At 35.1% G+C, this 16,983-nt stretch overlaps 1 protein-coding gene across 3 annotated transcripts in view; it reads left to right on the forward strand.

The window, feature by feature from the left end:
- The window catches only part of LOC114329338 (DENN domain-containing protein Crag), an 86,651-nt gene that overhangs the window by 21,350 nt on the left and 48,318 nt on the right, over positions 1–16,983 (forward strand). For all 3 annotated transcript variants that reach the window (XM_028278394.2, XM_028278395.2, XM_028278396.2), the window contains exons 5-10: positions 213–334; positions 397–576; positions 8,095–8,309; positions 8,564–8,739; positions 8,798–8,960; positions 11,383–11,676. In XM_028278394.2, the coding sequence (XP_028134195.2) occupies positions 213–334; positions 397–576; positions 8,095–8,309; positions 8,564–8,739; positions 8,798–8,960; positions 11,383–11,676 (1,150 nt within the window). The remainder of the gene's footprint in view (positions 1–212; positions 335–396; positions 577–8,094; positions 8,310–8,563; positions 8,740–8,797; positions 8,961–11,382; positions 11,677–16,983) is intronic.

The following is a 16,983-nucleotide window of genomic DNA, read 5'->3' on the forward strand; positions in this document are numbered from 1 at the left end:
TAAACTGTTTCCTACATTCCTTCCTCCCATGGTTTTAACAAAGTTTTTACTACTGGGTGCTCTTCCTGACGCAAACCCTCCTCCTTTATCCGGGCTTGGAACCGGCACTGATAGTTATTGATCTACTCAATCCTCCCAGCAACTACCAGAGGCGGAGTTGGTGGTGATTAATTGTATACTTGACATTAATTCACATTTACAATTTTTTGTAGGACTTGTTGAAGTACTTCATGCACCATTACCATTCCTCATAGGCGTGGATTCAAGATTTTTCGATCTGTATGACCCACCAACTGATGTCAGTTGTATAGACTTAGATACTAACATAATTACCGTAAGTTACAGTCATAATCATTATTATAGTTTTGTAAGCATGACAATTTGTTACATTTGAAGGTTGCTGAGAGTCAACGACAAAATCTTAATATTAAACTACTTCCGAAAAAGGCTGCTAAGATTCTAAAGTCAACTCTGGATTATCTTTACTATCAATTACGAAATAATACAACTAACAACACATCAGATGCCAATGTACAGGATGACATCGAACTTGAATTTCAAAGAAGAAAGAAACAGGTAAGCATGGTTTATATACAAACACTTCTACACTAATTAGTATACAAAGTGTAAAGAATTCCGTAACGTAACTTTATATATACACACCGTTATTTAGGCGTCAACGCCCTTTCGGTAGGGATCTGTGGAGGAGTATTAGTCCAGAGAAATAAGGTTTTTGTCGGGACACTTGAGCAGCCAGGTTGCAAATGGGTTTTTTGGGTACTATATACCTAATACATTATAAATACAAAAATGTCCGTCACAGTTCGGACGAGAAATTTAGTTATTAACAAATAAGGGTAAAAAATGGCAGTTATTTCGTTTAAATCGCTATAGGTAAAAATAGGGTATTGTCCAAGTAAAAAATACTGTAGAATAGCTTTAAGCCGGTGAAATATGATATTCTTCAAATATAGATGTTAGGTCAAACGTTTAAGAAGCGGCCCTTTGTGAAAGCATCTGTGTTTTTACGGCCAGACCTCCCGCATATCTATTCACAAGTTTCGTGCAAAAGATTAGTTTTAGTTCGGTAGCTAGCAGTGTATTAGTACTGGAGTGTACGTGTGTTAAGTGATACGAGTGTTTTGTTTGCTGTAATTATTTTGAATATTGGTTTAGTATTTCGTTTGGAGAGTGTCAAGTGTTGATTATTGTAATTTAATTAATGTGAATAGTGATGTGGCGCCCGTGGGATAATGTAAATATCGCGTACGATAACGCTGATATTGTAGAAATTGCCAGTGCTAGTGTGAATGTAATTACTAAAAAAAAAGAGATCGTAAAGAAGATTCGAATGCATTTAAATGCAGAAACACAGCAAGTATGTTTGAATGTATACAAAAATCTACGTACGAAATTCGGCTTCGATGAAACACTATTGGCACAAGCCACCTCTGATTTAACAGAAATTCCACTTTCTACTGTATATAAAATAGTTAAAAATGAACCCTATCATCGCAAGAAACGATGTGACTACAAATTTTCAAGACCTTTAAATCCTTCACTTGTAAAACTATTGAAAACCACAATATACGACTGCTACAAAAGCAATGAAATACCTACAATAGAAATAATAAGAAAGAAATTGGAAACAACCGGTCGAAATATGAACTGCTGTGAGAAAACTCTTCAAAATTGGATAAAAAAAATGGGCTTTAAGTTCAAAAAAATAAATAAACGTCAAGCAATTATGGAAAGCCAAAGAATAGTCAATAGACGTAATATGTACCTAGAAGAAATTACTAAATATAGGCAAGAAAATAGGAGAATTTATTATTTAGATGAAACTTGGTATGATACCCACGATACAGTAAAGAAAGGATGGACAGATGGTTCAAGCATGTGCATACCAGAAATGCCTGCAAATAAAGGCTCGCGACTAGTTATTGTACATTGCGGAGGAATTGAGGGATGGGTTCCGAGTGCTTTAAAATTATGTGGGAAGAAAATGGAAGATTGTAACGTTGACTACCACAAGAATATGGAAGCTGACATTTTTGAAGATTGGTTTGAAAACTCGCTGATCCCAAACTTGGAGAAAAACAGCGTAATAGTGCTTGACAACGCTTCCTATCATTCCCGACAACTCACTAAAATACCAAATACATCTTCAAAGAAAGCTGACCTACAAAATTTTTTAATGGAAAATGATTTGTATTTCGAAGATTTTTACACAAAAAAACAACTTATTGAAGTTCTACACACAAAGCAATTTAGAAAATTATACGCTCTAGAGAGTATTGCCGAAAAGCATGGACACACTATATTGAGACTTCCCCCCTACTTTTGTGTTTTCAATCCTATTGAGTTAATTTGGGGACAATTAAAACCAAGTATAAGGCGTTCAAATAAATTTCCTAAATTTGACAAAAAGGTAATTGAGATCATTAAAAAAGAAGTAGCCAATATTACCAAAGTAGACTGGCAGAAAAGAATTGCCAAAGTGATCAAAGTGGAAGAATATTATAAGAAGATTGGGCACTTCCACATTAATGGTGGAAATAAATTTATTATTGAATTGGGCGATGATAGTGACGAAGAAAATACGGAAGAAGGAGAAAATGAGTTAAGTGTATCAGTATTTTAATTGTTGTGTTGTGCAATTCATTTTCCAAGCATAAGTGTACTAATGAAAAGACTCGGTTAAAAAAATATTTTTAGATTTTGTATTTTTAATAAAAAAAAGAGCGGGGACATGCTTGCATTTTGTGCTGAATTTTAAAGTTTTGAACTGTATACCTAAAGTAATTTTAGATCTAACTGTGTTTTTATAAAGTTCTTTTAGTATCAGTAATTCTAACAATAACAAGATTAATTATAAAAGCTATTCTACATCAGTTATTAATGCAAGCATGCGGTAAGAGGGAGGTCCCTGTGAGGTTAAATGTTATTAAAAAATTGATAAAATTAATTTTAACACATACAATATTATGTCCTGCTTTAACGGTATTTACCTAAGTATAAATAAATATTTTTAACTACATATTTAATTACCAGAAAACACCAGCTGCCGGCCTAATATTAAAGAAGAACAACCCAAAGAAAGCTACAAATCTTACCTATTACACTATATAGATTGCTTGAACTATAATTAAATATCTTATCTATAATATCCTTCTTTTAGTAGATGAGGCAAGGTTTAAACTGGCACTTTTTGAATTTTGGTACGATCATTTGTTGCTTCGGAAATTGCAAAATAAAACTAAAATTTCGAAAATACAAAAATTGCTATAACTTTTGCGAAAATGACCTTAAGGCTTTAATATTGTATGAAAAGTTGAGTCACAGCGTCCATATAATGCAAAAAATGTTGAGACGATTCGTCAATTAGTTTAAAATTTATTCAATTTGTTTATCCCAAAGAGCTTTTTTTCGTAATGTCAGTGTTCACAAAATAATAATGATATAGTAATTCTGTGGATACCACGGGAAAGAAGAATAGTTATATTTTCAATATATTGAAAAAAAATCATTAAAAAGACGTTTTTATCACTCCGAAAACATTTTACTAACGTAGAGTCATTTTTGGCTTATAAACAATTTGAATAACTTTGTTAATATTGACTGTAGAGTAAATCTACTTTGGGATTTCAAAAGCTGGTATTTTTACACGAATTTTAAAAAAAAAATTTCGCCTAGGTTAATTACTGTCAAAGTTAGCCACTTTTATTATTTATCTCACAGTTACTTCTATATACATAAAATTCTCCTGTAACAGTGTTAGTTACCATACTACTCCGAAACGGCTTGGCCGATTTTTATGAAATTTTACGAGTATAGGTTTTAATCTATTTTTTATACCCATAAGTTATAAGGGAGGTTGCCCCCCTGACATTTTTTTTGGACAAAATTGTCTACCTTAATTTGATATGATGTATAATTAAAAAATGCATACAACCCTTAATTTTCTCTTTTCTATCACCAACCCCTATTTGTTAATAGCCATCTATATATTTACATCTATAAAATTCTCCTGTCACAGTGTTAGTAGCCATATTCCTCCGAGACCGCTTGACCGATTTTTATGAAATTATATATGTATATTTGGTAGGTTACAATCGGTCGTAATATATTTTTCATATCCCTGAGTGATAAGGGGGGTTCCCCCTAACATTTTGTAATGGTAGGTGGGGATATGTGTACATAACGTACTCTATAAGACTACGAGTACATACAAATTAAAAAAAAATATGGTCAAAATCCATCAACAAGCTCCGGAGATATTAATCGCAGCATATGCTTGAAGAATTAATTTAATTTTTTGAGTGCACGGATTTTAATACTTCCCTTTCACCGACCACGAATCGATTTCGTTAGGACGTCATTTTTAAAGCATTATTAACCACTCTGTTGGAGTTCAAAGTTTACTTAATCTTTTACACATAAACTATATACCTTCATGTTCAAAATTGCGTTAGTTAGGTTGCTTAATTGTTATAAACAAAGTAGCCGTCAATTAAATTAAAAAAAGTGGCTAACTTTGACCGTAATTAACCTAGGCGAAAAGTTTTTTTTTGAAAATTCGTGTAAAAATACCAGCTTTTCAAATCCCACTGTAGTTTTAGCCTACAGTCAGTATTAACAAAGTTATTCAAATTTTTTATAAGCCAAAAATGACTCTACTTTAGTAAAATGTTTTCGGAGTGAAATAAATGATTTTTTTAAATACTTTGAAAATATGACTATTCTTCTTTCATCTGGTTTCCACAGAATTGCTATATCATTATTATTTTCTGAACAATAACATTGCGAAAAAAAAGCTCTTTGGGATAAACAAATTGAATAAAATTTAAACTAATTGACGAATCGTATTAAAATTTTTAGTGCATTATATGGACTGTTTGACTCAACTTTTCGTGCAATATGAAAATCTTAAGGTCATTTTCACGAAAGATATAGCAATTTTTTTACTTTCGACATTTTAGTTTTATTTTGCAATTTCTGAAGCAAAAAATAATCGGACCAAAATTCAAAAACTGCTATTTTAAACCTTGGGTCATCTTCTAAAAGAAGAATACTATAAATAACATATTTAATTACCGTATTTTTACCTGTAGCGATTTAAACGAAAAAACTGCCATTGTTGACCCTTATTTGTTAATATCTAATATTCTCGTCCGAACTGTGACGGGCATTTTTGTATTTATACTGTATTAGATAGTACCCAAAAACCCATTTGCAACCTGGCTGCCCAAGTGTCCCGAACATGGTATATTTTTGCCTTATTTCCCTGGCGTATATCACTGAGTCGCAAGCCCTTATTCCTTGACGTACTGCTCCCTCATAGGCCGATCAGGCACCAGCGTATTCCAGTCTAAGCCTCAGATGTATATATTTGAATTTTAAACTGCATCGTTAGCCTTTTTGTTTTCCCATTCACCGGACCAGGATTTGAACTCACATACATCAACTTTGTTTCAGCTACAAATAATGAGTGGTAGGAACTTTTATGTTGCATAATTCTGAGAATGACTCTAGAAATATTCCCAAGCTCAATTAATCAACTATACCAGTATTACTTCTTTTTCAAGTGCCATCTCCACGAAGGTGGTCGACAATCATCATAGGGCTTTAGAGACGGCTGCTCTGAAAAGTTCATTTGATGTACATCCGTACGATCTCTCAGGTTATGCAGCCATGACATTCTACATCTCCCTATGCTTCTTTTTCCTTGGATCTTTCCCTGCATAATCAGTTGGAGCAAGCTTCACCTCTCTCCATGTTTAATATGTCCGAGATACTCTAGTTTTCTTGTTTTGGTTGTATTTAGGAATTTCTTTATTCATCCTTCTCAGAAGCTCTTTTTTGTGACGTGCTTTGTCCACGATATTTTCAGAATTCTTCTATACAGCCACAACTAGAATGATTCGTTTTTCCATTGATGTCGCATTCAAGGTCCATACTTCCATTCCATAAAACAAAGTCGAGAAAACGTAACACCTTGCCAGCATAACTGATAGCTCCAACCTTGAATCTCTTGTGCAGAGCACTCTTCTCATTTTGTTAAAATTTGCTCTAGCCTTTTTTATTCTGATTTTGATTTCATGGAAGTAATGATTTGTGCAGTTAATTGAAGGATTTGGAATAAAAACAGTATAAGTCCATTAAACCTTGTTTTGAGATAATTGGACTTAGTTATTTCATCACTGTAAATTACTAAAATAGTTTAGGTAAACTATGATGCTTACATAAATTTTGTAAGGAGCTTATTTTTTGGTTCCAAATGTCAAAATAAAAAGTGGTAGAAAGAAAAATTTTTTATTGAAAAAAAAATGTACTTATACCGTTTCTATTCTAAATAAAAGTACAGATTTGAAAATTAAATGGTTTATTTCCAGACTGGTATGAATAACATTTTATTCATCATCAGAGGATAATACTGTATTATTATCATCATCAGGAAATTCAGAAAACTCTGGTGCTTCTGTAATTTGTACAGCTCTTTTAGTTTTCGCTGTATTCGATTCATACTGCAGCGATGTATAAAAATAGTGATAAATAGGAGAAATAAATTCAAGAAGACTCTGTAAATTTTTCCATTTTTATGTTAATTTTCCTGCAGTTATTTGTACTGCAAAATAATATAATTTTGCTGTCAAAAGATTAGACCAGAGGACATTATCTTACAAATGCACTGAGAGAAAGAAAATCCCTCATCCAAGGTGGATTTTAAAAAGAATGAAAATGGCTCTTCGGTGCTATTATATTTAAAATACTATATATACCGAAATTTAATACTGTGGTTGTCACAGTCTCGTTTGGGATCACTGGCAATTTTATTAAGTTTTGAATAAGACAAAAAATCTTCTTGTCTCATGGAATGTACAATAAAACGCTTTGATGAGCTTTTTATCACATCTATCCAATGTTCAGGTAAAAACACTTGAGGATTTTTTCTTTTCGATTTTTCAATTAGTCCAAAAGCCCTATCGTATTCTATATAGATGTGTCCAGGTTCAAGAAATTTATGACTAATTTCTTCTATTTGAGTTGCTTTTACCAAAAACATGAATAATTTACAGATATTTTTATTCTTGTTTTGCCCACCACAAGAATCACTATAAACAATAACTTTTTTATGTTTGGCGGTAGCATTGTGATAAACTAAAATAAAAATAATATAATCTAAATGAGTAAATATAGCATAATATTGCATTACTACCTTAAATAAACAAGATCCAATTTCTTGAGAACCTCTTCCTGAAATTCTCTCATTCCATACAAACATATGAGGGATTCCACTGAGTAAATCATAAACATATATTATTGTGTATTATACATACACAATAATATTTCTAAAAACAATTTACCTGTGCAATTTTCCATATTATGTAGATCACACTTTATTAAAATTATTAAAACACGTTTTAACAAGGCTTACCTACGTAAATAATTTCACTATGCTCTGAATCGATTCGTCGATTCGAATAGAAACGCTACAAGTAATACTTATACCTTTTTTATTCCAACACATTTTGAAGATTTCTTTAGTAGATTTTTCTACTAGCTCGTAGATGGCACTATATGTTACGTTTGAAGCTTATACCCTTATTATTCTAAAAATATAGAATATAAAATTTTATAATATGTACTTATATCATATTTAAAAAAAAAGCGCACTTATACCCTTTTTATTCCAAACCCTTCAATTATTGTTATAAGATATGTATATTTGTCAACTTGTTTGAAATTAATTCAGTTTATTAAAAAATTCTAGTTATTTATTTGATTTTTTTGATATTCTCATAAATTTTGTCTTCTTGACATTCTTTATTAGACCGTATTCTTTTCCATACTCCGCTATTCTGGTCACAACATAAGATGACAGTATCGTCCGCATATCTAATGTTGTTAATGGGAACTCCATTTACCTTTATTAAAGCTGTTTCACCCTCGAAAACTTTTTTCTAGATCTCCTCCGAGTAGCCATTAAAAAGAATTGGCGACAATACGCATCCCTGTCTCACCCCAAGTTATAGTTTCAATTTTCTCAGATAGCTGTTAATTAATTTTTTGTAATTTAATTTTTTATTTTAGCAATCGCAAGAGCTAGAAATACAAGAAGCCTTCCTGAAATTCATGGTTTTGTCTTTAAAAGGGTACAGATCATATCTTTTACCTATTACGAAGGCCCCTACAGTTGGAACAACTGACCCGGAAGCCTTGTTTCAACTAAACGATTTTCTTAAGAGTAGAGATAAAGTTAATCATAGATTTTTCACTTTAGTTATGAGAACACAAATGTTTATAAGGTAAGTTGAGTAGTTTCTTAATGATCTAGAGGTCATGTGTGCTATATATTGTCCAAACAGAAAATTTTATTATTTTATGTTATTTTTTTAAAATAACAAAATGTCTGGCTAATTGGCTCGGCTAAGGCCATCAAATTCACTCAAAAAAAAATTAAATTTCACATCAAATCACATCAAATTTACCCTTCTGTCTGAAATGACTGTTCTATCTTCTCGATTGTATTAGGAAGAGAAATATCGTAATTTTGTTTTAGATTCATCGAAGAAAGAAGTTTCGTAGCGGATGGTGACCAAGGTTTAGCATTTTTTGATGATTGCATCGAAAAAATCGGACACGAAGAAAACAACAGTTTTCGTTTGATAGAACTTGATTCTGTCCACAAGAGCGATCGGACAGTGTTTGTTTTACCTCCAGAACCCACTGCACCTGGTGAGTTTGTTCGTTATTAAACCTTTCTTTGTGATAATTAGATGATAATGTGTTTTAGGTGAAATGTATGAATACAAACATTTCAATTTGAGGGCAAGTCTTCTGATTGGGCACGGTAAAAGGAAAAATCCTTTGTCTTCTCTATTCCAAACGATAACGCCAGGATCTCCGATGGCTAGGAGAACCAAGCAGGAGATTAAATCTGCTCAAAAGTTGGCTCGGTAAGAATATATTACTAATTACAGTTTACATATTACATTTGTACCGCTTTTACAAGAAAATAACATTTGATACACCACCTTATCTTTTCTTAGAGTGACAAAGATTCTGCGTTTTAGGGGATTTATCTATAAATTTTATATAGTCGCATTATATTGTTCAGACTATGTCTGATTAACTTGAAGAAAGCATTTGACAGAGTAAGACTCAAAGATGTAATCCATCTTCTGTTTAATAGAGAAGTACCTCTAGATATCATAAAAACTATTGAAAACATCTACCAAAACGACAAAATAGAATTCAGAATAGATGGACAACTTACAGAACCTATAGACATAGTCAGTGGAATAAGGCAGGGAGACTCATTGAGTCCTATGCTTTTTAATTTAATCTTGGATGAAATCATCAAAAACGTCAACAAAGGAAAAGGATACAGAATGGGAAACCAAGAGGTAAAAATATTCTGTTACGCAGACGACGCAATATTGATAGTCCAAGATGAAGATAATCTGCAAAGATTAACATAAGAGCCAGAGAGTCCACAGATTTAACCTAAGAGCAAATGAATTCAATATGACAAGTTCATCTCAGAAAACTAAAACAATAGTAATCAGTAAAGAACCAATCAGATGTAAAATAGAAATTGATGATATCAGTATTGAACAGGTAATAGAAATAAAATACCTTTGGAATTACACTGTCAAGCTACGGAGACCTGGATAAAGAAGTGAGAAATCAAGTACAAAAAGCAAATATATTGGCAGGATGTCTCAATGGCGAAACCGACATATTAACACTGAAATGAAGTCATGAATTTATAAAGCCAGTGTAAGACCAATAATGAAATATGCATCAGAAACAAGACCCGGTACCGCTACAACACAAATACTGTTGGAAACGGCAGAGATGAGAGTGTGCGATTAAGGAGCTCGCCGTAGCGAACCCGGCTGGTTTTCTAGTCGATTCTCGCACACAGATTTTGGGAACTTCTTCTTTTTATTTGTCGAAGGACCAGCTGAACTCAGGACCTGCAAGGAGTAATCTTTGCGAGGGATAAGGAGAGGATGATAGGTAATTAAAAGACAATGTTTGTAAAATAACAAAAAATAGGTATATTGAAGATTTAAATTAATCGAAGAATAAATGAGAGATAGCAGATTGATATTATAAGTTTAAATTATGAGTTTGTGTGACAGTTATCCCGCTTAGAGTTTTTGATAGAACAGCGAACCGTTTCCACGTAATGGCAACACCGCGAACTTGACGAGAGGTAAATGAATAAGATATAAATAGGATTATCGTTGTATTTACAGTTGATACAGCTGATATGATTTTACTATTTGGCACTATCACTTACTGCCTAGTTGATAAGGCCACAGACATTAATTATCTTGTTATACTTAAGGTGAAAATAGACAAAAACTACATTATTTGAAGCTTCTTCAATGCGGTGTGCATTCGACGATGATTGAAAACAGACTCGTAGTTGGGCAACTTTTAGTTTCGTTGTTTGGCGGGAAAGATAGTTGGCGGGTATATGGGTAAAAATTTTGAAGGGACAGGTACAAGGTTCTAATATGTTGAAATATTGAAAATATTGGTTGACTGTAGAAATTTATGGGAAATTTATACAGAGAGTACTGAGAATTATAGGAAATACGCCGAGAGATAAGGAGTGAAGATATTAGAAGACAATGTAACGTACAGTGTATAAACGAATGGACACTAAATATAAAAGAAGAATGGAATAATTACATAAGCAGAATTGGGGAGACAGGTGTGGTCAAAATCAAAATAGCAAGTGATAAATCACCAATCGGTAGAAGTATTCGTCGACCGCGCAAAAGACGGAGTGACAACCTTCCATAGAGGTATCTATTCGCCAATGAACAAGCAGAATTGCTTAGAAAGAGGAAGAAGATGAAGGCATTAATTGATTAAAATTAAAGCTCTGACGAAAAAAAGGGAGAGAAAATTTAAAAATAAATAAAAAAAACAGAAAAATAATAATTAAAAAATACATAAATAAATAAAAAAAAATAACAAGTCATTAAGAATATACTCCGAGATGTTGAGTCGGGTTTATGTCCTGATTGTTTCGAATTTTTAAACATAGTAAAACAATTTTTTTTAAAGAGTAAAAATACTTAGTTGCTATGTAACATTTCATATACTAACATGTAAATAGAAAATGCAATACAATAGTTTTAAATGTAGATACTAACCATATCTTTTGTAAAGAGAGAACTCTTTAAAAGAGAAAAAAAAACAATAAATTGACTGGCCACTTGGTTGCTAAATACCAGTGCCCATAAAACACAAAAACACACACACATATATTTTATTGAATAAATCATAAATATTTTGTAACGATATAGTCTGTACATAGATTTCTTAATAAAATCTGTTTTTTGCCATTTTCAGGAAATGTCTGCGTTCCCCTGATCTTTGGGCAAGATGCCTGTGCGGTACATGCCACACCTTATATTTTATGATATTGCCAAGTATGTTGCACCTAAATGCCGGAAAAGAGAAGGCCATACTGCAACAATCGTATGAACTACTTGTCAAAGCAACCAAACTAAGATTGACCTGTGATGAAGTTTGCTATCGTTTGATGATGCAGCTGTGTGGTGAACATTCCAGACCGTTGTTAGCTGTTAAGTTGTTGGTGTTGATGAAGAAATTCGGAATTCAGCCGAATGCTCTTACTTACGGGTAAGTAGAAAAATAATTTTTGTGTGTTAATGCGGTCTCTGTAGTTTTTCACATTCTTTCTCTTGTTGAACAACTTCTCAGAATCTTAAACTATACAGATGCGCGTCTACATACAGTGTGTTTTGTAAAGAATGGGCCATAGCTTAACCTTAGATTCCTGAGCTTAAAATAGGTCGATTTAAGCTAACTTACTTTAGTATGAAAGTTGATAATAACCGAAATCCAGGGTTTCAAAGTTAAACTTTTATCTTATTTATTCTTGAATATTTCCTGACAGGCATGGGATAACAACAAGAAATTTGGTAAGCGGGAGCTTTTTGGGATCATAAATCTAAATTAGCCACCAAAAATGATGTATTGCCCAGAGGGCGCCACACACGCTTTTCAGCGCTCATTTAATAGGTTCAATTTTTTTTATTACCCACTCTATATAGTTTTTGCATCAAAACTTTTATTTTCTTAATATTTTTACTTAAAAAAGGTATACTACATTCATCTCGCTAAATTCAACTGTTTTCGAGATAAACGCATTTTAAATCTGCGATACAACATAATTTTTTTGCATATCATTGTAGTTATACCCGCAAAATAAACTTGAAACCATAATAATTGTGCCAGTTCTCATATTTACGTCATTGCATCGCAAATTTCATTTGAAGATATTTGCGATACATTTTTGGAAATTTTTATGGTTTTAAGGTATTTTTCGGGTGTAACTACAATGATATGCAAAAAATTATGTTGCGTCGCAGATTTAAAATGCGTTTATCACGAAAACGGTTAAGTTTAACGAGATGAATGTAGTATACCTTTTTTAAGTAAAAATATTAAGAGAATAAAAGTTTTGATTATTAACACATTAAATGAGCGCTTACTTACTTACTTTCCGTGTCCGGAACACCAACAACTTTAAATTCTGTATTTCCAATGGTTGGCCACATAGATGGCCCTGTCATTTGCTATAATTAAGTCTTGTTCTGTGCAGGTCTCTCTCATCTCTGTGCATGATAGTAGATGCCGACTGGTCTGAACCGCGCCACAGTCGCAGGTATCGTCCTCCTGGTATCCCCATTTTTTCAGGTTACTAGCACAACGTGAAACGCCGGTTCTTAGTCTGTTTAGCGCTTTCCAAGTCGGATACGGTAAATTGTGTCCAGCAGCCATTTCCTCCGAGGGAGGAAAATGTGTCGCAGTAGTTGACGCTTGCCATAGGTGTATTCGGCGCGTCTCTGGCGCTTCGGGGATGGATCTTGATGTTTTCAGGAAGCTTTTCCGAGATCTTAGTCTGCTTGGCTGAGTTTGGTGGTCATATAAGGGGTGTCTTCGGTCCGTCTCCTGCTTTTTCCGTTCTACCTCTGACGTGACCTTTCTCCTGATTGGTGGTGGAGCAATTCCAGCAATGGGGTATACCTCTTCGATAGGTGTCGGTTTCAGGCAACCCGATATTATACGGACCGTTTCATTTAGAGCCACGTCGACGTTCTTTGCGTGAGCAGAGTTTGCCCATACTGGTGCTCCAAACTCCGCGGCCGAAAAACATAATGCCAAGGCAGAAGTGCGGAGAGTGTGTGGTTGTGCTCCCCATTTTGTATTAGTTAGCTTGCGGATGATATTATTTCTGGCACTTACTTTCTTCTTAACATCTTGACAGTGGTATCGGTAAGACAGAGTTCTATCCAGACGGACGCCAAGGTATTTTGGCGTCTTGTTGTGTTCCAGCATCTGACCACGCCATTCCACCTCCAGCGACCTTCGGGCATGCTTGTTTCTCAGGTGGAAAGCACATACCTGGGTTTTTGTGGGATTGGGTTTCAGATGGTTTTTATCATAGTATAGAGCTAAGTCTCCCAGGGCATCTGTCAGCTTCACTTCGACTTCATTGAAGGTTCTTCCCTGAGCTGCCACCGCTGTATCATCAGCGTAAATAAATTGCCTTGTTTGTTGGTGTATGGGTTGGTCGTTGGTGTATATGTTGTATAGAAACGGCGCGAGGACACTTCCCTGTGGTAGCCCATTTTTTTGGTCCCTCCACCGACTGTTCTTGGACTGGAGCGTTACGTAGAAGCGTCTATTCTGGAGGAGACATTTCACTAACCTTGTTAGTCGGAAGTCCTTTGTAGTTTCGTAGAGTTTTGCGAGTAGCCGTTGATGGTTAACTGTATCATAGGCGGCAGTTAGGTCTATGAACGCTACTCCTGTTATTTCCTTCCGTTCAAAACCATCTTCAATATGTTGGGTGAGATTAAGAATTTGACTGCAGCAGCACTTTCCGGGTCTGAATCCTGCTTGTTCTGGAATAATTTTAGTCTCCACATATTCTGCGATCCGGTTCAGTATCATTCTTTCAAAGGCCTTGAAAAGGTGGCACAAGAGAGATACAGGTCTAAAACTCTTTGTATCCGCCGGATCCTTCCCTGGTTTTAAGAGGGCTACCACTCTAGCTTTTCTCCAGATTTTGGGGATTTGTAATGTACGGATGCAGCAATTCATCATTTTTACGAGCCACTCTACGGTTTTTAGTCCAAAGTTCTTTATTTGCTCTGTTCGTATGTCGTCCAGGCCAGCCGCTTTATTATCTTTCATTTGATGGATCGCGCCTCTCATCTCCTCTAGACAAAAAGAGGTACCTAGAACATCTCTTTCTTCGTCGATATTCCGTTGAGCTCTCACCTTGTTCTTTCTTGATGTCGTCTTACCGTTCATTAGAAGATGATGGGCTATCTGATCGGGTGTGACTTCTGTCATGTTGACTGCCGGAGCAGCGGGATCGTTGCCAAGATTCCGAATCAGCTTCCAGGCACGTCTGCTGTTTTGTTTCATGTCCAGACTCGTGACCAGCTTGCACCACCTTTCCGTTCTGTTGGCGGATATCGCATGTAACATTTCCTCCCCAGCCTGTATTGTCGCTTCCGAGAAAGGGTCTTCTTCATATAGCTGTTCGTATCTTTTAAGTAGGGGTTTAGATTCTTCATTGAGCCCCGCTATGTACTCAGTTCGACAACCTCTAGGGATAAATTTCCGTGATACTTGCTTTACGATTTCTACAAATTTATCGTATGAATCAGGGCAAGGTTCTAGCTGGGAAACTTCTTGATCCAATGTTTCAGAGAATTTTTCCCATTTTGCTTTAGTAAAGTTGAACCTTCTCTTGAAAGGAACAATTTCGTATCTGATTGCCGCGTTGGAAAGACAAATTATTGGTCTGTGCTGTGTCTTTGGGAGAGCGCTTCCAACGATTTTTGTCACCTGGTCTCCAATTCTGTCGCTGACAAATATATTGTCTGGGTTGTAACCTCTGCGCCATCTTCCGCTGTTGAACGACGCAGGCTGCTTTGGATCGTGAATAAGTTTTAGGCTCATGCTTTCAGCCCATTTTTCTAGTTCTTCGCCATTGGAATCTGTTTCGTTGTAACCCCACGCGACACTGTGACAGTTGAAGTCACCCAGTACGAATTTGATTTGCTGTGATTGAAAGTTATTCGGTTCCTCAAAAGCAAAGTCAGCGTTTGGTGGTTTGTACATTGACGTTACTGTACAGGAGTTTATCTCCACTGTGAGGATCTCGATGTCATTTTGATCTGTTAGAGATGTGGATGCTACGTCGATATCTGGTCTGACGAAGACTGCGCTACCATATTGGTCGTGTGGTCTCTCCAGTATGAGCTTCATACCCCGAATCCTTGGTCTGCGGCTTGCAGTACCTCTATGGGTTTCTTGAACCAGTAGAACATCGACACCATGTTCTCTGCACATATTAGACAATAGGTCTTCTTTATCTGCTGATAGTCCTTCAATATTAATTGAGGTCGTCATCAAAAATGGCCTTGATAAAGACCGTTTTGATTTTGATTGCATCTGTGTTGTTGGTGCACCAATGAGCGCTGAAAGGCGTATGTGGATAACACATCATTTTTGGTAGCGAATTTAGATTTCTCGTCCCAAAAAACCCCGGTTTACCAAATTTCGTGTTATTATCCCATGCCTGTTGAGAAATATTCAAGAATAAATAGAATAAAAGTTTAACTTTGACACCCTGTATTTCGGTTTTTTATCAACTTTCGTACTAAGGTAAGTTAGTTTAAATCGACCTATTTTAATTTCAGGAATCGTAAGGTTAAGCTATGGCCCATTCTTTACTAAACAACCTGTATATGCGCAAATATACAATATAAAGGGTATTTTTTAGAGGTATAAAAATGTATGTTAGCAACATTTTTTAACTTTCGGCCTTTTGACAGTCAAGTGATTTATGTTTAGTTTGGTTTGACATTTCAGGTTGAATAGACTGACGCCTGAACAACGCTTCCACATTGTGCCAATTTATTTTGAAAATTATGGTTCTCTTCGATATACGTATCGCTAACTACATCCATTTTAGAGTCAACACAATTGTCCATCAGAGCAATTAATTTAATTAACCATAGAACGTTTTTGCACCATGTTTACGCCAAATGATAATACGCATCTACAGAGACGTCATACAATGCGTACAGAAGAATTTGTTACTGCTATAGAATGTAGCATAGAGGAAGACCCAAATCAGTCTATCCTCCATCGTGCACAGCAGTTGGATATATGTATGTCGATCCAGTTGTTAGAAGATTTTGCGCAAAGATCTTGGTTTGCGTGCATACAAAATCCAACTCGAGCAAGAATTGAAGCTACGCGATCACATCGCAAGGCGTAGATTCGGCGAATGGGCCCAAAACAAGATTGCCGTTGATTCAGATTTTCATAAGGGAATTTTGTTTAGCAATGAAGCTTACTTTTGGTTGAATGGCTACGTTAACAAACAAAACTGCCGTATTTGGAGTGAATAGCAGTGAATGCATTATATCAAGAAAAACTGAGTGTTTGGTGCACTTTGGTGCACTGTATGGGCTGGTGTAATCATTGGTCAGTAGTTATTCAAAAACGATGCTGGCCAGGACGTTAAAGTGAGTGGTGACCGCTATAGGGCCATAATGGCTGACTTTTTCATTACTTAATTGAACAACTGTGATGTGCAGGAACTGTGGTTTCAACAAGATGGTGCAATATGTTACGCATCTGATTGATTACGCGCCATAATTGATTTATAAGCCGGAAACGATTGGCCACTTGGAGGACAACAGGAGGAATTGCTGATATACGGCCACAAGTGTTGGAAAAAGTCATCGAAAATTGGACCTCCAGATTAGACTATGTCAGAGCCAACCAGTCAAATGCCAGAAATCATTTTTAAAATATAATGCCAAAAGATTATCTTTTGAATTCAATTTCATGGCAATTTAAAAAAATAATCTTTGTTTTATTCCATTTCAAATT

This window comes from Diabrotica virgifera, chromosome 7, assembly GCF_917563875.1.
Source record: "Diabrotica virgifera virgifera chromosome 7, PGI_DIABVI_V3a".
In the NCBI taxonomy this organism is placed as follows: domain Eukaryota; kingdom Metazoa; phylum Arthropoda; class Insecta; order Coleoptera; family Chrysomelidae; genus Diabrotica; species Diabrotica virgifera.